Source organism: Phragmites australis, chromosome 17, assembly GCF_958298935.1.
Source record: "Phragmites australis chromosome 17, lpPhrAust1.1, whole genome shotgun sequence".
Lineage (NCBI taxonomy): Eukaryota > Viridiplantae > Streptophyta > Magnoliopsida > Poales > Poaceae > Phragmites > Phragmites australis.
This window is the reverse complement of record NC_084937.1, coordinates 26340745-26362173: the sequence shown is the minus strand read 5'-3', so window position 1 is coordinate 26362173 and position 21429 is coordinate 26340745. Positions and strand designations below refer to the sequence as shown.

The 21429-nt window shown below is 44.9% G+C and overlaps 3 protein-coding genes across 3 annotated transcripts; 2 read left to right on the top strand and 1 right to left on the bottom strand.

Annotated features, from left to right (window-relative positions):
* Window positions 1–467: 467 nt before the first annotated feature.
* LOC133896647 (NAC domain-containing protein 83-like) lies at window positions 468–2385 on the bottom strand. Its single transcript, XM_062337249.1, has 3 exons — window positions 2129–2385; window positions 1688–1980; window positions 468–972 (listed from the first exon to the last, which is right to left on the bottom strand). The coding sequence occupies exons 1-3, from the start codon at window positions 2301–2303 to the stop codon at window positions 658–660; spliced, it is 783 nt and encodes a 260-aa protein (XP_062193233.1). The 5' UTR covers window positions 2304–2385; the 3' UTR covers window positions 468–657.
* Window positions 2386–7095: 4710 nt separating this feature from the next.
* Window positions 7096–9672, top strand: LOC133896680 (mitochondrial import inner membrane translocase subunit TIM8-like). The gene is made up of 2 exons (XM_062337274.1): window positions 7096–7444; window positions 9062–9672. Exons 1-2 carry the CDS (start codon window positions 7388–7390, stop codon window positions 9245–9247), a joined length of 243 nt encoding a protein of 80 aa, XP_062193258.1. The 5' UTR covers window positions 7096–7387; the 3' UTR covers window positions 9248–9672.
* A 1527-nt stretch (window positions 9673–11199) lies between these two features.
* On the top strand, window positions 11200–14933 carry LOC133897358 (multiple organellar RNA editing factor 8, chloroplastic/mitochondrial-like). The gene is made up of 4 exons (XM_062338071.1): window positions 11200–11624; window positions 12535–12632; window positions 12724–12789; window positions 13908–14933. Exons 1-4 carry the CDS (start codon window positions 11257–11259, stop codon window positions 14681–14683), a joined length of 1308 nt encoding a protein of 435 aa, XP_062194055.1. The 5' UTR covers window positions 11200–11256; the 3' UTR covers window positions 14684–14933.
* Window positions 14934–21429: the final 6496 nt, after the last annotated feature.

Here is a 21429-nt window from a genome sequence, read left to right as displayed (position 1 = left end):
AGATGATCTTCGGTTGGAGTTCGTGCGTACTAGCTACTGATTCAGGGACTGATATGAGCTATACGAGGAGACCACAAAGGAGGGGGTCCGACATTTGTCATTGGGACCTTTTCCACTACTGTATGCTAATCGAGTGCACAATTATCCCATTCTGCATCTTGAAAGCTGCAGGGAGGAGAGTGGAGTCTCCTGCTCAGGCCACCAGCCTCTCTTGTACTTACCTTGAAAACACTGAGCATTTCGCTTCTACGCCATTATATCTAGGGCTAATCGACGATTTATCACCGTTAAAATGAGTTTTGCGCTTATTTGTCATCTGACTTTATGGTTATAGACTTAGGTGACCCATTTATTATTGGCTCTGATGGCATTGTAATCAAAGTGGCTTAAGTTTTTGTTTGCAAATCATCAATTTTTCCTTATATCTAACACTGGTTCTTTATGTCTGAAATATGCAAAACACAAGATCAAATCTAACTGCTGTATAAACCTGAAAACTGCAGCTGGACAGTAGCAACTGCTGCTCCTGATTAATTCAGGTTCCCTTTCCTAAAAAGTTTTTCAGGGAATCTTACAAGTTACAACTGATACAGATGGCGCAGCTGTATGGTAGGTAATCTTAGGATCATTCTTGAGCTGGACTTTCCTTAAACCTGATTACCTGACTCTTTGAGAGGCAGCTGGAGCATCCCTGCTGCTGCTGCTGCTGCTGCTGCTAACTTCTTCTTGGTCCGAAATGTCCGTGACACCCGTAACACAACTTGAGGACGACGACGACGATGGCGGAGTCAACAGCCAAGGCCGCAGCTGACCGGCATCCTGCTGGTGCTGCAGCTGTGGCGCGGTGCGGTGTGCAACGGAGGGGCGGTTGCCCGGCGTTTGGTTGCCTACGGTCACCCGGTTCGGCCTTCTTGGTCTGTTCTTCAGAAAGATCCGGCACACGACCCACTCTCCTGGCTGAACAACGCAACCCTGCGGAGTCATTGGCACATCATCACTACAACAAATGGCATCGCTCAATTCGGAATGAGTATAACTGTAGTACTGTTACAGCGAACTGTCGCGAGAGGCAAAGATTAGCATGATTAGCTGACTTCTGCTGTGCAGCTTGAAACTGACAGGCATGCACAGAGCAATTCGAAACACTAGTCTGCACTCTGTAGTCTGTACTCGCTGTTAAGCTGTCAAAGTCTCAGGATGCTCATGGAAGGGGAACTTTCTCCTGCCGAATGCCGATTCCTTAGCTTGATGGATAAGATGATCTTATCACATCTTGTACTGTGCTAGTTGTATATGTTATATTAGGTTGATTTAACATGAACTGCAAAGTGGAGTATGGATATAAACCTAGTGAGCAAATGTTACAGAGCATGAATCCTAGAATTTCAAGAAGGCGGCGAAGATCCTAAAACAGGATACCAAATGAAATCAACCATTCTACTGACTGCTTTAAAACACATCTGTTAGTATACTTTTTTGCTGTGATAGCACATATCGAAGAATTTCCCAGAACAATTGATTTGAGGCTGAGTTTAATGCAACCTATCTGCTGATCACTTACACAATTATAAGTGACCAGTAAATTAACAGTGCCATGAACTGAACCACTTAATAGTAGTTTCACAGCGATCACTGCTAGTCTGCAAGAATTACGCGTAAGACTGAAACTGTGGATAGGAATTCTCACATGGCTTGCATTCTTCCTCTGCTCCGCCACGCCGCCGGGCACGGGCACGGCGAGGCGGTACTCGTGCATGACCCAGCGGGTCCGCGAAGACGACGGCTCCCCGCGGTGGAACGTGAGCGCCGTCTTGACGCCCACGAGGTGCTGCTTGCCGCCGCAACCGGAGCTATGCAGGACCGGCTTAGCCTTCCCCGTGGCCTTCCAGTACCCGCTGCCGGCTCTCCTCCTGCAGCCGCTACGGCCGGTCGCCGGCCCTCGCCGCAGGCTAAAGAAGTACCCTTCCCCTTCGCTTGCCCCTGTACATACCAATACCAATGGAACAAACGCAACAAAACTCTGTCAGACTCTCAGAAGCTTCCATTTCCATTGATTTTGACACGCGTGCGGTGCTGCAGCTGCACGCACGGGCATGGCAGCTCGAATCAGGAAAGCGTCCGCACGCACCAGGGAGGTCCCAAGGGTCGAGCCTGGCGACGTCGTGGACGACGGGGATGACGGCGGCCGGCAGCGGGCGGGAAAGGGCCTTCCGGCCGAGGTACTGCACCACCAACTCCTCATCGGTAGGGTGGAACCGAAACCCCGGCGGCAGCTTCCTGGGTGCCTGGGCAAGCCTCTCCATTGCAGCCGCCGCTCAGTGCTCACAGGTGGACTCTGCTGCAGTTGGTTGCACAGTGCACAGTAGCAAGTCTAGCTGGAGAGAGAGATAGGAGAGAGAGAGAGAGAGAGAGAGAGAGAGAGAGAGAGAGAGAGAGAGAGAGAGAGAGAGAGAGAGAGAGAGGAGAGGCTTGATGAGTGGAGTGGGGAAGAAAAGGCGGGGGATTTATAGGAGTCCCTGTGGCGTGGAGCGGACTCCATCCTGCCTTGCTTAAATAGTATGATTCCTTCTTCGATTTGACAAGATCCTTTCTCATTCATTGATTTTCATTTTCATTTTTGTCAATTTCAAGATGGGGTATTTGCAATCTGGAGAACGGAAACAAACGGAGAGACAAACTATAAAGTAGTAACTTAAAAGGATTTAATTCAAGCACCCTTAGCTGCAACTGAAGCCCATTTCTTGTTCTTCTTCAGATGCTCAGCAGAATTGTGCATGAGTTGTTAGTTCAAATCAAATGGACTGAGATCATTCTTTTTTTTTGCCTGACTGGTAATATAGATTCGTGAAAAGTAACCGAATTGCACTATAAAGCTGGGTAAAAATAGAACAGAGGGAGTGTTTGGTGTAGAGTTAAGCAGCAGAGCAGGCAAAATATGATTACTAAAACTGAAGAACTGAATCAGATGTCTTCTCATTCTGAAAATTCTATTCGATCGATGGATATCTTCCATGTCAATTAACATAGTTGAGAGCTCACTTGATTATGCCATGTGATGTACGTGCTAGATGACGATGTGTCAGCTTTATATACTCCTTAATTTTGATTAGAAGTAATGATTAGCGCATTTCTTCTTGCGTCCGAATATAATAAATCATGCAACCCCATGGCCTTTTCTTGCAACTCTCTTCAGCCTTGCTTAAAGCCATTGCTTCCTGCCTCCTCCTTCCAAGGACCAGTCACTGAATCTTAGGGGCTCTGGTGTCCACGCATGGTGTCAGATATTTCTTGGTTCAAACCAATGGTCTCAGATATTTCAAGGCCACTGACAAAAAAAAAACTGAAATGGAGCTACCAGCCTCTGATTTTTCACTCGCCATACTCCAATATTTTCAACTCTCTTTGCGTCTGTTCTGAAGAAATGAAACATTCCTTGTGTACTTATACATACCAATCTGATCAATTGACCTTTTTGTTCAGACTTTAGAGTACTAAACTACTTCTTTTCGCTCTCAAATCACCGGCATCACCAAAACAAAAGCTACACGGAATAACGGAACAGTTCTTGAGGCAAAGAGCTGGAAGCCAAATGTAAGAACAGTATTAGCCTGCGAAGTAATGACGTCAAAGCATATTTCTTCTCCGAAGAAGATGACGTCAAAGCATGGATCATCCAGCAAGCAAGCCGAGCAAGAAGGTAAGTTTGGTCGGCCTGCCGCCGTTAGCATGACAAATACTTGTTTGGATCGGAATAAGTCCAACAAGATACTTGTGGACTTGCTTGTCTTGCCCCAATCAAATTGAGTGACCTTTTGGTGAACACAAGGACCATTTTGCCTTGCAAGGCCAGGGTAACTTGTTCAGTGTTACTGTCTGCTGTAACTTCGGAACTTGTACTTCTTCATGCAAGAGTGTAGTCTATACAGAATCTATTCAAGTTCACATCTTCACTTGTACACTTTTCACTTGTGGAGAATCTTGATGAGGAACAGATCGAAACTATTATTATGCATGTTTTCAGGTTTACACTTAGTAATGGGGACAGGGTTAGGACAAAGTTGGCCAACCCAAGCAACAGGTCCCCTTCAACTCTCCAAGCAAAGCAGCAGCACAATATGCAATCATGCAAATGTTGACAGGACCGCCCCACACAAACACATGGTTCGCATCAGGAGACAGACAATGCCGGAACAGAATTAGCAACCCGTTTCCAGCCAGTGATTTTTTCCGTCGATTTGCTGTCGCTTGTCGACATCAACTCGATCGAATTCCACGAAACACTGAGCATGTCTGAGGGCGCCTTTCAGGCTAGCTAGTTGGAGCAAATGGATTAGGAGAGCATCTGCCTCACAAAGTCCAATCCAAGAGGACTGTCCGCTCACCTGATCCTGATGCCATGTCTATTCCTTAAACAAACAGCAAGAGTTCAGAGACGGCTGTAGAGAACAAGCAAGCAAGAAAGCTATCAGCAGTAGGTAAACATCAATCATAGGAAGAGAGAGAGAGAGAGAGAGAGAGAGAGAGAGAGAGAGAGAGAGAGAGAGAGAGAGAGAGAGAGAGAGAGAGAGAGAGAGAGAGAGAGAGGTTCTTAGCTAGGACGTCCTACATTTCCTCAAACACAAGCTAGCCAATACTAACGTAGGAACTCAGAAACCCACGGATCCATCCATCGATCACGTGCAGTTGTGAACAGTGGAGTAATCACACCATTACCGAAAGGTTAAGGTGGTTGACACGCTTGTCTTTTCAGACTATGTCACTGAATAATTGCTGATCGCCATTGCAGCACATCGCTGGAAGCTCTTGGCCGGCCGGCTGGGTTGCTTTCTCAGGCCGGCGGGGCCGGGGGCCCCCAGGTGTAGCGCGCATCGTCAATGCCTTTGGAGTGCGGGTGACTTGCGCGCGCGTGGTGAGACCTTGCCCATGGGATGAAGCAACTCCGGCCGCATTGATAATCGTCAGCAAATTATTGTGAGGGAGAAAGGACGGCAGACTAAGCCCCTGATCAAAGCAATAGAAAAGGGAAGGTTAGGTTGATGCCTTCTGTCCCGGATACCTGGTGGACCAGGGAACTGACCCAGGATTTTAATTTTGTTTTATAATTTTTTTCACTCACCGGTGAAAAGATAAAATTCGTGAAATTTTGTCAAAATTTTGATCATTTTTTTCCTTTGCTTTGTACGTCTCAAATGTTAGTGAAAGAAAATTCTAGAATTAGATATTCCGTTTCCCTCTAAAATTCGTAAATTTCATCGAATTTTCGATAAATTTTTAATCCCTGACCAATGATTTCACCTTTTACTAGCATAACTTCTGAACATATTTTAGCCGGACTTAGTTGAGTAGGACGTGTTAGTATGTTAAAAATATATGAAATTTTCTAAACTAAACCCAAAATTTTGACTGTGGCGAAGTTCTGAACCTAGCTTAGGAAGGTTTTGCCGGGTTGATACAGCTGGGACTTCTCTTTGCTCCTAGCTTTTGTCAAAAGCCTGGACATGCTCTATTAAATCTAACCGAAGCTCAAGGCCCTATTAGGACCGTGGAAACTGTCTCCCAAACCTGCGGGAATGAACTGCTGCTTCCTACGAAATTCTTTGAAAAATTCTACGTTCCAAACCGGCCCCGAAAAGGTGAAGAGATGAATATTGCAAGGTCCTGCCCTGAAATCAGATACCGAAATTCGCAAAATTAGTTAAAATTTCGGTCATTTTCGTCCTATTCTACTACATGCGTCCCACATGTTAGTCAAATAAAATTCCGAAATTTTAATCCCTGCCGAAACACAGCATTGCTATAATGCTTGTGACCGAGCAATCAGGCACGCATGTGATGATGTGAAGTGTCTCGCTTTCGGAGGAACGGCTTGCTTCCGATGGATTGGTAGGTCAGGCCACAAATGCACGAGGCATGCATGCAGACTTCGATGATGCATCAGGACTGGCTTTTCGTTTAAGCCGATCGATTGCTTGTTTGGCAGGAGGGGCCATGAACAGCGCATACTTGCCTCCATGTGCATGCTCTGAAAGTCGCAGCTAGATCGCAGCGTGTGCAGTAGTCAGAGTTGCAGAACAGTAATTGCTTGGATCTGAAGAGAGTAAGCCATGATTCCAGGTGGTGATGGTGGTGATAATGGAGAATGGTTACGTACGCTAATGACATCCGTTGTATATTGGTACTAGAGCACGTGTTCTTCGGTTGCATATTTACCTGAGCATGCGTAGGGATGAAAACAAAAACTATAATTCTCGGTATGACAGATATAGTTTTTGAATTTTTTCTAACTGTAGCAGCCGGAAACGATATATCGAGAAAATGATGATGACAACAGGAAAAGTTTACTGAAACGATATAGAATACGATTTTAGACGCTTCTGATCATTTTCGAGTTTTTTCATCTTGGATGGGAAATATCGCCGGTAATTCCCGTTTTTAGACCAGTCTTTGTGAGCCCAAGGCCCAAGGCACAATGGCATGAGCATGTTGTTTGATGATTCGTATAGGCGTGCTGTTTTAATATTGCCCGGTATCAAACATGCACTAGTACTAGTACTAATGTTCTGAGTGCCTAATGCCCAATATCAAATCTAGGTATGGTTTGTCCGTTTTATTGTTTAAGTTTGACATTTGAATTTATTCTCATATACTCGTATTGTGTAAGAGTCAATCATATCCATCATGCATGGAGGACTTAATCTTTCGTGTTAGACACTTAAATTGTACTAGTAAGATGTCCATCATATATTGCTATGTATGGTGACCACCTAGCGCTACAGTTCGATGCTTTTCGCTTTGAATTACCGATTTTCGATTGATACTGGTATATTTTCATTCTGATAATATTGTTTTCGATATTCCTGTAATACCAATGCTGTATTCATTTTCGGTATTATCGTTTTTTTACTCCGCTTTTGAGAAAAAATGTAAAACAAATGTGGTTTAGACCTTTTCTGATGGTTTTCGATCTTTTTTTTTTTTCACCCATGGGCAATGGCTAACGAACTGGTTCTGTCTACGTACAAGGGAGGCAGAGAGAGAGAGAGAGTTGCATGCTTGAGGCTGAAACTAACAAGTGATGAACGATGATCCATGACTACATTTCATCTTGCGTTCGGTGAAGAAAAATCGCTCGCAAGGTCACAAACGTTTTGAGTTTTGAGAGCTCTTTTTTTCCTCCAGAGGTTTGAGAGCTCTGCTTCTCTGAAGAAAAGGAAGAGAAAGGAAGAAAAATTCAGCCCATCAAGGCCCGATTTCGAACACAAAGCCCAATTCTTGGCGGTGAATCGTGATCCCTGCCCTGCCTCTCTTCTTCTCCCTCCCCAATATTCTTCGGCTCCAATCCAGCCAAACTGCCGAAAGAAAGCTAGGGTTTTGGGAGTCTTGCACGATGGTGAGGGACATGGATAACTCACCCGAGCAGGCCGAGCTGATGCGATTGATGGAGGTGAGATCCGCTTCACACCAGATCCCCTAATCCTTGTGGTTTTTATTGGGGGCACGCGTTGTCGCTGATCTCTTTTGGTTCCTGTGTGGTCTAATTATTCGTGGCGCATCTGGGCATGCTTGTGGTAAGGTTACTGCTGGTTGCATGAACTAAGTGCAGTGGTTGATGCTAATTTTTTTGTTTATTTATGTTTGTTGCTGTTTATGGTGTGTTTTCCAATTGAACAGCAATTGTGATTCAACTAGTAGTACTCCGTAATTTTTAATTCTAGGTTTCAAAACTGTCATCAGTTGTGCTACAGCGGTTCCTGGAAACTGGCACAGGCTGCCGGCTGGTACCAATCCATATGGTGCTGGTTTGGACAGCAGCAGTTGTTCTACTAAACTTGAACCTTGTTATCTTCTTTATATTCAGGATTCTGTTGGCCCATGACAAGTGTGATTTATAGGATCCTTTATCGACCTATTACAAGAGACGCTGATTTTTTTAAAGGTTTGATGGCTGAACAAATGCCGGATTGATCCGCTTGATATGTTTTGGTAATTATTCGGTTAAGGGACGCCTAGTGTTCAATGACGACATATACAGGAAACATTAGACTAAACTGAACGGTCCACTGTTTGTGCAGATTTTGTGGTAGTGCTGACTTTCTGACCTTGAGCATCGGTGATCAAGTTGGTCCGCCAATGTGTGTGCGCGCGCGTATCAGTGTAGCCTTATAATGAATAAGACATCCTGGTGTTTATGCTTTACAATTAACTCAGTTAACTTTGCTCTTTCGGTAGGGGTCTAGTTTTATTGTCATTAAAGCAATATGAAACAGTTTCACCATTTCTATCTTGAATCATGGGCGTATTCAATACCAAGCTGCATGCATATTGGGGACCTTGCACAACACAATACAACTATGAGAACAAAACATGAAAAACAATACACTTCAATATCATTTCTGTTGCAGTGTTGCTGCGTACAGGAATGAAATTGTACATGTCTTAGTACTACCCAAATCTTCAGTATGCCAGGATTCTGTTTTGCATATGGTAACATTCTAGGAATTTGTGAATCACTTGTGACGCATAGCTCCTTTCACTAGTGAAGTTCGGTTGCAGTGCTGCTCTGGTGTGCATACATAGCTTAGTCATATAGAAAACATGAGTCTCAGATCATAAGCATAAATGCTGAGTTGTAAAGGGCTAGGCAAGGAATCCAATATATGTTGGCATACTCCTTTTCATATTTGGCTGGGGCTTGTTTTAAGTATTGAATTGGCACCGATGATATATTCTAGAAGCTATATGATGTGTCATTCGCAATCTAGTTATTTGTAAACATGAAAAAGTGCATCATCTGTCACAAATATGTTGTGCATCTCATCATGGTGCAGTGGATAAGAGAAATTACTCTGTGCACCAGGGATTCTCTTGTTAGTGTGGAAAAATGGTTGGGACCCTACGATCTCAATCCATGTGTTGACTTGAACCGAAAACGCATATTCATTTCGAATGGGTTGTCCGGGGTGAGGTGCATTGGTGTTCTTTTTCTCATTTTTTCAATGCATACATGCTCACCGTTATTTGTTGTCAGACAATCTGAAGTTTTATCCTGATCAATGTATAGCAAGAGAAGGAGCAGCTGATGGTTAAGGAGATGGTCAGCAAGCTAACTAGTGTGTGCTGGGACAAATGCATAACCAGTACACCCGGAAGCAAGTTCAGCCCTGGAGAAACCACTTGCCTGAGCAACTGCGCGCTGAGGTTTCTTGACATGAGCATGATACTCGCCAAGCGATTTCAGATGCAGTAAAACCATTTCAGTCCACTCCATGTTACTTTTTAAGACGTTTGAAGTTTTGCAGTCAGCTGCTTTTGGATTATGTATCTTTTGACATCAGTGGATTGTTTCTGGTAGTAACTCCAGCGCTTTGTAGTTTTGTGGTGGAAGACTCTGTAGGCTATAAGTGCTTGCAAGTGTCAACTTAATTTGAACGGAAATACAAATCCGCATATACTTGGATGTCCATGCATGTATCCCCTTCCGTTCATCTTTTTCTTTTTTTTCTTTTTTGAGGGGAAGACGTTCATCTGTTGTTCCTCCCTTTTGTTTGTAGACACGATGCCACGTGAACTGTTGAGAGTTTGTTTGGTTTTAGCAACAATGGCATGTACATAAATCTTTGCATCATTTGTACTGCCACCTGAGAATAATATTTTTCGCTGTCTTACATTTGCTTCCACCTCCTCCAACGCCCTTCTGGAAATCTTCTTATTCGCAAGAAATATTCAAAGTTTGCACTCATCCAGTGCTCAAAGCATCAATGTTTATCAGCATTTTTCATTTCAGGTGGATGAGATTAAGAAGATAGATTTTTTTAATAAGAAGATATAAAAATTGACAAGAGTGTAGTGTTTGCGATGAATGCTGCAACCGATGCTATGGGAAGTGGAATTGCAAATCTTCAAACGGGCATGGTTCAAAAGAAATCTTCAAACGGGAGCTGCTCAAGCATCGCGGCAGAGCCTGGAGCACAAGGTAACAGTGCACGCCTGTATAGTCCATTCAACACTGAAGACCAGAAGTCTGGAACCACAGTATTAAGTGGTGAGCACGAAAATTCTATTAGATTTTACGGACGCACCGTTCATTTATGTTAAAATTTATATTTAAAAAATAGGTAAAAAATATAAAGTATATGAGATAATCAACGGATATATAAGTGTGAGATGCGAGAAATCTAAAGATGTATGATAAGATAGACTGTGCATGTACAAATAGATGCGGAGTTACATTCCCCGGAAGACCGATTGCTCTGTTCAATGTTTGTCCAGTTGAGTGTGTCTGGCCGCACATCTTTGTCCCAGACCACCACGACCCTGGCCTTGAGCACAGCTTCATCTCCGCGCGGCCATCGAGCTCGCGGCGCGCACGTAGGCGCGTGAGGGCAGGACCAGCAGGATGAGAGTAGCCTCCACCCTCCGGCGGTGGAAGAACTCCTCGACACTTTAGGCGAGGTCGCTCCTTGACGAAGGCAAGGTCGTCGCGGACGCCGAGCTGCAGGGCGACCTCGTTGGCCAGCACGTTCTACAGCGCGCCGCCCGGCGTGGCGTGCCACCAAAGTTGGCTGCCGCACGGGTGACGTAGCCTCATTCTCGGCCTCCTCTCAAGCGCTAGCCGACGAGCTTTTTTTATTTTTTATATTTCAAAAATAAAAAAATACAAAAATAAATGTTTATTTTAAAAAATTATAAAATATGTTACTATCGTCTATTAGAAGAGGAACATATACTACTTTTATTACTCTTAAAATTCAAAAAATATCAAACTAGTCATGAAAAAATCTAAAAAATAGCTGACAAATTTTTTTAGATATAATATGTACAATAAGAAACAAAATAGATCATGTACAATGAAATTTATCTTTTTTCTCATTATAAAAATAATTGTTTAAGTTGAAAGTTTTTAAAATCTAGATTATAACATAATCTACAACATACTTAAAAAAATTATAATAACTTCTATAGTGTTTTGAATTTTAAGAGTATTGAAATGATATTTTTAATATGTTAAAAAAGTGGTAGATTTATATTTTTAAACCTATCGTCGGTTGAAAGTACATGGATGACCTTCCAACAAATGATAATGGCATACTTTTGCAATTTTTTTAAACAGGTCTAGTATTGCAATTTTTTATTTAAAAAATTCCCGAAGTTTCTAGAGAAAGAGAAACCAGAGAGATATTTCCCCACACTCTACTGGTCTTAAACCCTCGCCGTCTTTCCCATTTCCCCCCGTCCCCTCCTCTAGGGTTTTCACCGATGGCGATGGCGTCGACTTCGCGCGCGCTCCGCCTCGCCAGGCTCTCCTCGCCCCTCCGCGGCGCCGCCGCCTCCCGCCCCCTCCGCCCGCTCGCCGGCGCGTCAGGGAGCCTCCTCCCAGCGGCGCTGCGTCCCTCCTCCGAGCCCGCCAGGTTCTTCGCGACGCATCCCGCCACGTCCTCGCTGCGGGACTCGTCGCCAAACTGGACCAACCGGCCGCCCAAGGAGACGATCCTCCTTGACGGATGCGACTTCGAGCACTGGCTCGTCGTCATGGAGCCGCCCCCGGGCGATCCGGGGAACCCCGAAGTCACCCGCGACGAGATCATCGAGAGCTACATCAAAACCCTCGCCCAGGTCGTCGGAAGGTACAACCTTATACCATCTCTCCCTCTCATACACGTGCGCAGTTATGGGAATCTTATCCATTGATTAGAGATGATTATTCGGTGCTGTAGTCACCAGTTTAGGTCTATTGTGACATTTAACTATTTTTACACGGGGTTTTATTAGGGATTCTGCTTGTATTTGTCGGTTTTTCTATTTGTTGTGTATGCCATAGACCATTGGAGTCTCCTTGTGCCGCAGATCAGGAGTGATGACTGAATCATTTAGGTTGTCTATGTTGGTGAGATCTCATTCTGATTCACAGTTTTTGGAAATTAGTGAGTGAGGCAAGGAGGTGATGTGTAAATGGAATTGGCCAGTTGGGTTACTCTCTTTCTATCTCTTCTCACTTCGGTGGGTGATATTTGAAATTGGAGAAGCCTGGGAACTCTGTGATGTTATCCTGTTTTGTATCAATTTTGCTAGGGAAAATTGGCCACGAGATTTGGGCACCTGAGTCGGTCATAGGACTTCATCTCAGGTGTATGGTGAGGTTAAAATGGCCTCCCCACAACCATACCATTGATCTAGCCCCCTGTATCAAGTTATTTCATTTGTAAGATGACTCCTGTGCAAGTTGTTTTGTAGCATTGTATTTGTCATTTGTGTCAGCAATTGATTCTTACTGGATGACGGTGGTTAGTTTTAATGATAATCCTGATGTTAGTTTTAATGATAACCCCGATGACAATCAGACTTGCTCAGCCATCTATCTGCAATATTAGCTCATGTTAATATCTTTAGTTTATCTCTTACAACCATAAGCAGGGCTTGTGTTTGAGGACAGCGACATGCAGCTATATGCTTAATATTTTGGCTGTCTTGGCTAGTACATGGTATTAGTCACTTTATGCATTATTCTGAAGTATTTTTATCAACCCTGTGTTCCAGCGAGGAAGAAGCAAGGCACAAGATCTATTCAGTGTCAACTCGGCATTACTTTGCTTTTGGAGCCCTCGTCTCTGAGGAACTTTCCTACAAACTAAAAGGTATTGTTAAATGATATTCTTTGGATACAATTTTTTATGAAGTTGACTCTAAATGATCATGATGTAACCTTGTGCAAAAAATTATTTGTAGAATTGCCCAAGGTCCTCTGGGTTCTTCCTGATTCATACTTGGATGTGAAAAACAAGGACTATGGAGGTAACAATTATATGCTTTCTATCTGACTATGCCTTCCACTATTTTCAAATAGTCGTTGATTCCTGGTTATATATTTATCTTTCCTCAAGGTGCTTACTGCCTATGTTGTTATGAGTTATGACCATCATATTGGACTATCCATATTGTGGAACTCTGATGCACTCATATAATTTCTAGGAATGTGTGCTTCTAATTTCCTCTAGCTCTTACCTTTTACTTCTTAATTATCGATTTAATGAAATTGCTTCTGCCGATTAGGCAATTAGGTTGCCCTTTTGTACTTTATTGGTACCAAACTGTTTAGAAATGAATATCTCATTATTGATATCCTTTAGAAATGAGTATCTCATTATTGATATCCTGTAAAATTTTATAGCCTCAACTTCTCAAGGATATCTAAATGTACGATGTCACTTAACTCAAAAGAGAACACATTGAAGAGCATGACTGATAAGTCAGATAACCTATTCAAGTAAACTGGGATGCTGTCAACTTGATTAGTTGTTACATGCTAATTTGGGTCTTATATTCTGCCGTAACTTTGGTATTTTAGTATTTGCAACTTATGTTTTGTGATAAAATTTGAGTGTCGCAAATTGCGTGTATAGTTGAGAACTGTGTGGCAGTCATGTGTTGCTTGAAATACATTTGTCTTTAACAGTTTCTAGTGGTTTTTTTTATGTTTGCTCTAGTTGTGAGTACTCTTTTTATTTGTCAAGCATGGAGCATAATCTAAGACAATCGCAAAACTATGTGATTCCGTATCCCATCAGTTTCTGGGCAAGATGATTTTTCTATGCTTTTAGCCAGTGCGTTGATATCCTTTCTGCCCTGGGCTTCTGAGCTCTTGAGATAGCAGTTTTAACATTTTTATATAGTGGTCTTCCTATGACTCAACCATGGATGCCGTCTTTTAGCTTGTTTATGTCTGTATTCAGGGATGATAACACTATGTGAGTATGCGTTAGAATATGCTGATGGGCTGAGTTTATACATACATATTTTTCTTCTGTTCAGGGTTATCTTTATATATGTGATAGAAGTGGAGACTTGAGATCTCTGATCTATGAAGATTCAATCATATATATGTGCCTGATACCCTTTGTCTTATGTTGTAGGAGAACCTTTTATAAATGGTGAAGCTGTTCCTTATGACCCTAAGTATCATGAGGAGTGGGTGAGAAACAATGCACGTGCCAATGAAAGATCCCGGCGCAATGATAGGCCTCGTAACTTTGATAGGTCAAGGAACTTTGAGAGGAGACGAGAGAACATGCAGAACTTCCAGAACAGAGATGCATCCCCTGGGCAGGGATTTAACACTCCCCCACCAGGGCAGAACCCGATGCCACCCCGCGAAGCTCCTCCAATGCACCATGCTCAGGGCAGCATGCCGCCACCTCCACCGCCAAATGCTGGCACTCCACCAACCTACCAGCCCCATGCACCAAACACACAAGCTGGGTATGCACCAGGAGGTGGACAAAACTATCAGCAAGGTTTTCCTTGCAACCCTGGCTACCAAGGTGGCCCTCCTGGCAATCAAGCTGGCAACCAAGGCTACCAAGGTAACCCTGGTGGCAACATGCACAGTGGCCCCGGCCCTGCTTATCAGAGCAACAACCCTGGATATCAAGGTGGAGGGCCAGGTTACCAGGGTGGCAGGCCGCCTCCTTTTCCAGGTGGCGGCCAACCACCTTTTCCAGGTGGTGGCCAACCCCCTTTTCCAGGTGGCAATCCTTCTTACCAAGGTGGCAGCCCTAGCTATGGCGATGGCGCACCAGGCTACCAAGGCCAAGCTGGCAACCCAAGCTACCAACAAGGTGGCGGTAACTACAACGCAGGTGCACCAACCTATGAAGGGAGGGACGGACCAGGGAGGAATTACCAGTAGTAGAACACTTCTAGAAGAGACGGTCTGTAGAAGCTAGTATGGGCTCGCCCCAGTTGCTTCATTATGTTTTCATGGACTCTATGCATATATACTTAAGCTATGCCTCGACAAGTCGGTTTCAAATGTGTCGAACTAGTATGTCGATGTGTCTGAAACTGGTGATAGTTCACATTAATGGTTCCACTTCTACCGCTGCCTGTTTGGGTAAGAAGGGCCTTTTGTCGAAATAAGTACATTGGTTACTGTGCTACTATTCATTCGTATGTTATCATAGCTTATTTTTTCTATTATGCCTATTTTTTTCTGTTGCTTGGTTATGGTTCAACAACCTGTGCCGTCATCCTGGCTTCTTTGAAGCGTTATGTGCCTGCAAGTTTTTTGTATGGAGGGTTGGAGTAGTCTAGCCCAAGGTGCTCAAGCCTATTTCTAAGCAAGTCTTGCGAGATAACCTTCAGGTTTCGTAGTTGGTAACTCGCAATTCATAGTTCATATTACGTTCGGTGTATAGTCTGCAGGCTGCACCTGTATACAAATTTACAGCACACGTTTGCCACCTGAACATTATTTGCAGCTTACATGGTACCGGTGTACTCGGTGGCGCAATCACATCGTCCAAATGAAAACAACACCTTGAGATGTTATCCTGTGGTCTGTGATTTGCAAAGAAGTTTCAGAAGATCTGTTTCTCATCCCTGAGCAAGGCTTTGCCGTCGATCAGCAAAACCAATCTGAATTTAAGATTCTCTCTTCCCTATTGCGCCAACGCTGAAACAAATTAACATTGCTGTCTGCAGTCACTGTACCGTCAATGCCTCTTCACATAGAAGAGCACGCAGCTTGGTCCCGGCTCCGTCCCAATCAATTCACCCCTGTGCCAAGCATTCCTGTCTCATCGCCCACTCTTCTCCTTCCACCGTGCTCGTCTCGCCGTCCCGGATCCCGACGCACGCGAACGCCTACTCAACACTAGCATCGACATCCTGCGGATCAGACGTTGGGTTTCATTTCATTTGCTGGCCAGTCGGCAGATTGAGAGGGATTGTGAACAAGGTACTGACGTTGTGCTTGCCTACCGCAGCATGAAGAAACATTGCAAAAGGCCGATCAACAAAGAAAAAAGAAACAGTGCAAAAGGTTCTGAAGGCTCTTAAGCTTCTGAAGGCTCTGAACACCGTCTTCTTGGAAGGAACCTCAGTCCGTTTTCAGGCAGCTGGGCCGTCTGCATCGCCATAGATATCTCCACGTCCATGTGGTCAGGGGAACACGAGGATGCAGGCAGGAAGGACTGAGAGCGGCTTCGTGCCCAACCTGAAATGGAACCCTCCACTGTACAATAAAATTTATGTGGGTCAGGTTTAGGAGTAAGTCACATTACAAAGTATCTCAAGTTGGTTGCATTGACACATATATGCTACTGATGCAATCAGCCCCTCGCTGTCACTTGGCACAGCAATTGCTTGCAGTGTCAGGTGTGCATGGTCGGCTACTCCGCTGCACGCATGGACGGTTGTGGCTGGCCTGGCCTTACACCTGACATTCATGATGTAGAAACCTCCCTGCTTCAGGTAGACTCGGAGATTTCTACAGCTATTTTCTGTCACGTAGCTTTAAAAATACACACTTTTCTGGCAGGTAAATGCTTCTGCATACAGAATTAGTGCTGCCATGGCCGTATACTACTGACTGCACCGTGAGGCATCATCAATTCGTGGATCACCTGCGCCAGGTCGGGCTGGAGAAGGTGGGGGGCAAAATGGCGTAGAACCTCGAACGATTCTCCTGACCTTCAGTTGTTCTCCGTTTAGCAGTCAAGGTGTATCTTTAAACGTCGAAGCCAGTACAGCAGCAGGAGGAGGAGAGAAGGATTCAAAGTTCAGAGAGGGTGTGCCACGGTGCAGGTGTCCATTAAACTTTGCCTGTTTTTCGTAATCTTTTTTTCAAACTGGGATGGGGGCAGGCCATCACACCAGTTGAAGTGACGATGCAGAAGCGGAATTAAATTGCTTTGGTTGCAAGTTTGTACACTGAAAAGGAGAGGTAGCGAAGGTAATGCCCATTAAGGCAATGCTAGCTCTTTCACGGCCTGAAACTTCGAGCTTTGTCTAGGGGGGACAATCCGTGCGGTCATCCGCTGCTGCACCTCCCGGGTCAAAGGAACTAAAAAATCCAGCCACTTAACGAAAATCTCGATTTGTTACTGGAAAAATCATAGTCTGTTTTATGTAGCCAATGGTTTTTTTCATCTCTAAGTAGCATTGCCATCATACCGGAGATGATAACATTCAGGGGCACACAGACTATACTGTCTTTCTAGTTACGAAGGAGATCACGTTATCTGTACAGAGAAATGGACGGCGCAAAGTCGTCGCCTCACGAACAAGAGGAAGAAGAAGAGCCTGAGGGGAAAAGATAAAGAGTCTACTATTCTGTTCTGTTCTGTTCTGTTCTTCCATGGCAGATGTTTCTGTTTGCAGAGCTTGGCTTTGCCGCTGACGGAAGCCGCGGACATTGGAGGAGCGCCTGCCGGGATCCCAGTCCACGGAAGGAACCCGTGTTGGTATGCTGCCGGTGGCCGGTGGGGCAAGGAGACGCCCAGAGTGCCGTGGCTGCCGTAAGTAAGGCAGAGTACACGTCCGGTTCCATTCCGTGGAGTACACACGGTGACTGCTGATCGGAAACACGTTCTTCACCGTGCGCGAACGCCGCAGTTGCGCACGCACAGTGGCGAGAATGGCCAGCCGCGGTCGTGTGTAAAAACGTGCGTCCACGGAGGAGGACAGGGAGACTGACATCGTTTCCGTTGGTGCTGGGCGCCCCTGCGGCATGTACGTACGTTGCACTTCCGTGCCGTCCCCTTCGACGCCGAGAAGTTGTTGGGCACAGACCGAGAGACATGGTCGGAGCATGTATGTATGGTCGGGGGATTAGGGCTCGGGGTTAGAGATCGACGGTTAGGTTTTGGGGTTGGGTGAGATAAGCCTAGGACAGCTGGTCAGACCGGCACCGGAGGTGGGTGGTTGAGGTTTGTGTTGGATTTAGAATAAAAATAATTATATGTCTTATATTAGTCTATTAGGAGTTCGATTGTCTCGCATGTTGGGATAGAGATGTCATATGAGCTATTATATATGATGTATTATTGAAAAACGAAAATTTAACTAGTGTCTCGTACATCCTGTAGACATAAGTGGATTCGCTCTTGAGTGAGGCAACGGGATGCCGTCAGCTACGGTGGTGGATCAACCACATAAGTGTGGCGGTAACCGTTAGAGTCGCTGAAGACAAGGAAGGGGAACAGGTTGGTGGGAGCAAGGTAAGGTTGCGGTGCATAGGGAGGAGAAGAGCGAGGTGAGCGGCTAGAGAAAGTAGAAAGGTAATCACCGTCCGTTAAAAGATTGTAGGATCCTTACGTATCTAAGTAAGATTTTCTCGATTCACAAGTATATTTGTTTGTGCTTCTGCAAACGGTTGTTTCTTCGTAAACTTGCCGTCGGTACAAGTTAGCAAATAAGTTGAGCGGTTTAGCTGCGCGCCCTGCCCGGTTTGAGCGCGCCGATACAGTACCCAACACCACGTCTCCTCGTCACCAATCGTGTCGGGTACTTTGTGTCATCGTGACACCGGTTTCCCGCCTAATAAGTTGAGCGGTTCAGCCGCGCGTCCTACGGAGCAAGTTTTGTTCGGGTGAACCAAATCCTACCCCCACTGCACGGATCACCACCCCTACCGCCGTGCCGCGAAACCTCGAGCAAGAACTCGACGTTCTTCACCCTCGATCGCACGGGCCGCGATCTGCCCGGGCGGGCCTGTCGGCCACCAACCTCGTCGCCCGTACGTCGTCGCCGTCGCGGGGCAGCCCGATCGACCGATCCACCCGCGCGCGCAGGCACAGGCAGGTCAAAACGCGCCTTAGAATACGGCGCGGATCGCCACGCCAGAAACTGAAAGCAAGGAGGCGATCGATAACGAGCAGTCAATAGCCGGCTGGCGCGTCGGACTAAGCACGGCCCCGGCGGCCCGGCCGCCGGCGCAAGCGTAAAGAAAGCTTGCGCGGCGCGCGGACCCGTAGCGCGCATGTGTCGCGTCCTGTCCTGTGTCGCGCGTACTATCCTTCTGCTACCCGCTCGCTGCTCACCGTCGGGATGCTCATCCCCTCTCGTGCCACGCCACGCGCGCGTGCCGAGATCCATCTCCGATCCCGGAGTGGCTGCTTGATGCGTGGCGTCTCCGACGCGATGGCACGAGCTGATCGAGAAGTGAGCAAAATTTTAGGTGATTCAAAGATCGAATTTTTTTTAGGCGACTGAAAATGAGCAAAGCTGAAAAGTCCTCCGGCCCTTCCTGCTCCTCCGTGCCATCCCCACCACCGACCGCTGCTGCCGTGCAGCCTCCTGCAGTCCTGCTGGCCATTCGGCGAGCCTTATCCTTTGCTGGACTTTTACCGGCCAACGACCGCAGCCGCCTTCTCGTCCTCCTCGGCCGGCTGCCACCATGCTCTCACCTCCCGATCAACAGTGACACTGGAAACAGCGGCGCCCCTGGCCAGCCTTCCGTTTAGAGCGTGTTTGTTTTAGTTATAGATTGTAAAAAGTAGTTTGTAGATTGTAGATTATAAAAAGTTGTATTGTAAAATCTAAATTGTAAAAGTTGAATTATGTATTATTATAATTTGGTAGGAGACGGATTGTTGGTTTGTTACAATCTGGATGTTAGATTGTAACAATACAGTTTTTACCATCAGTTGTTTATTTTAGTATTTGAATTATGATCATAATCTAATTTTTATAATACAATTGTTTATTTTATCTTTTAGATTTTAATCATAATCTAATTTTTACGATCCAAAATAAACAATACCTTAGTATATTGGCTGTATGAAAATAGTGGTGCTAGTTCATGTGAACCCGTCAATTGTTTGTCGTGACGGGAACACTAAAATACTTATAATTTTTGATGGACAATTCTTTCAAATTATTACTTTTTTTATTTATCACTAACTTTTTTACTGTATCAATTTTGTTTTTCATCTTTTAATGAAAAATCTACAAATAATTAAAAATATAGAAGTACATTTCACTTCACGTTAATAATACGAAAATTTTATAGATCTCTATTTTTTTTTTAAAAAGTAAAATCGAGGGGAGGGCTCTCGTATTCTGTTATAGTAGGAGCATGCCGATGGGAGCATTGATGGGCGGAAGACAGTGTCCAGTAAATGGCCACTGGCCGCCATTAAAGCATGCCTGTCATCTCCCCCTTCTCTCCCCCTGGCCTCCGTCTGATGAGGCTATAAATGCCTGCGCTACGCCCATTAATGTCTAGAGATGGAGAGACGGTGACCACACTTCCCGAAAACAATCTAAGATCCGATCTCGTCTATTTACGACTAACCGAATTCGTAGCCTGATATATAACAATTTATTATTATAATATGTCATGTTATGGATTAAGTGTAGATCACAAATACATAAAATCAGATAGATTCGATCTCATTTTACGACTAACTAAATTCATAGCGTGATATACAACAATTTATTTTTATAATAAATCATATACCCTATGATTATTTTCGAAACACATCCATCTCTCTGTCTCCAACCTCTGATCTCTCTCATCTCTAAGAGTATCTCCAACCGACTACTCATATTTGACTACTTATTTCTCTTATTTAGAGGTTTCTCATTCAGATTTCATTCTCTACTTCTCAGCGCGTTCCAACCGACCCCTCATATTTGACCCTATATTCGAATCACCTCTGTTTTATTAATATCTGGTAACTCTATCTCATTTCTCTCCAGAGCCTCTTTCCTGACACCAACCAGAGCTCCATCTCTCTCCCCGCTCCTTCTCTCTCCCCGACCTCCCTCTCCTCGAGCTCCCTCTCTCCATACCTCCACGGCACGGGCGGGCGGGTGAGGGGACGATGGCGCAGCGTGAGCGGGCGAGAGGATGCGGGGAAGCGCGGTCGGGCAGGTGCGAGGCAGTGCGGCGACGCGGGAGGGGCCGTCCAGGGGCGCGGCGACACGGGTGAGGGGCCGGATGATGAGTCCCTAGATATAGAGGTGAGGTAAAAGATTTGAGAGCTTCTTAAAGAAAAGGGACCGGATAGGAAGCCGATTAAAGACTGATTTTTATCGTTTTTCTTTCAACTATAGAATAGGAAGTGAAAAGAGAACTCAGTTGGAGATACTCTGAGACTCCAACCTCTCTCTCTTTGGGTCTTCCCCTTTCTTCTTCCCTGTGTTATGTATTGCCGCTCGATCATGCCCTGTGGTGCGAGAAACAAGCAAGAAAAAGAAATAACGCGAGCAGGAGCGATGAGTTAGGTCTTGGAACATTCATTTGGCACGCTAACGACGTGTTCTTCGGATATTTTGACGTCTCCCCCAGGTTCCATGTGCCGTTTGTTCAGCAGTCGAGATCACCTTGAACTCTGGATCTAAAATGTGTACCCTTTTTGTTCTGGATCTAAAATGTGTACCCTTTTTGTTCCATGAATAATTCCCCGTGTGTACCACCCGGAGCCAATTGCAAACATAAATTAGTTGTCTGATTCTTGAGGATGATACATCCGCTGGTTCAATTTAGCTGTTTTTTTCGCGCGGATGGTCTCTTGTTTTCCATTGCAGTGAAATGATTTAGGTTGGGTTTGTTTAGGCTGAGGTTTTTTAATTTTTTTGTAAAATTACAAATACTTTCACAAAATTATCATAAAATTACATATTTAAGTAATAGTTTCACAAAAT

Bases quoted from the DNA above. Each gene is read 5' to 3' on its own strand.
- LOC133897358 (XM_062338071.1), top strand. From the start codon at position 11,257: ATGGCGATGGCGTCGACTTCGCGCGCGCTCCGCCTCGCCAGGCTCTCC. The intron at 11,625-12,534 runs GTACAACCTTAT...CCTGTGTTCCAG, and splicing joins CTCGCCCAGGTCGTCGGAAG to CGAGGAAGAAGCAAGGCACA. The intron at 12,790-13,907 runs GTAACAATTATA...CTTATGTTGTAG, and splicing joins GAAAAACAAGGACTATGGAG to GAGAACCTTTTATAAATGGT.
- LOC133896680 (XM_062337274.1), top strand. From the start codon at position 7,388: ATGGTGAGGGACATGGATAACTCACCCGAGCAGGCCGAGCTGATGCGA. The intron at 7,445-9,061 runs GTGAGATCCGCT...ATCAATGTATAG, and splicing joins AGCTGATGCGATTGATGGAG to CAAGAGAAGGAGCAGCTGAT.
- LOC133896647 (XM_062337249.1), bottom strand. From the start codon at position 2,303: ATGGAGAGGCTTGCCCAGGCACCCAGGAAGCTGCCGCCGGGGTTTCGG. The intron at 1,981-2,128 runs GTGCGTGCGGAC...TGGTATGTACAG, and splicing joins CGACCCTTGGGACCTCCCTG to GGGCAAGCGAAGGGGAAGGG. The intron at 973-1,687 runs GTGAGAATTCCT...ATGACTCCGCAG, and splicing joins AGAGGAAGAATGCAAGCCAT to GGTTGCGTTGTTCAGCCAGG.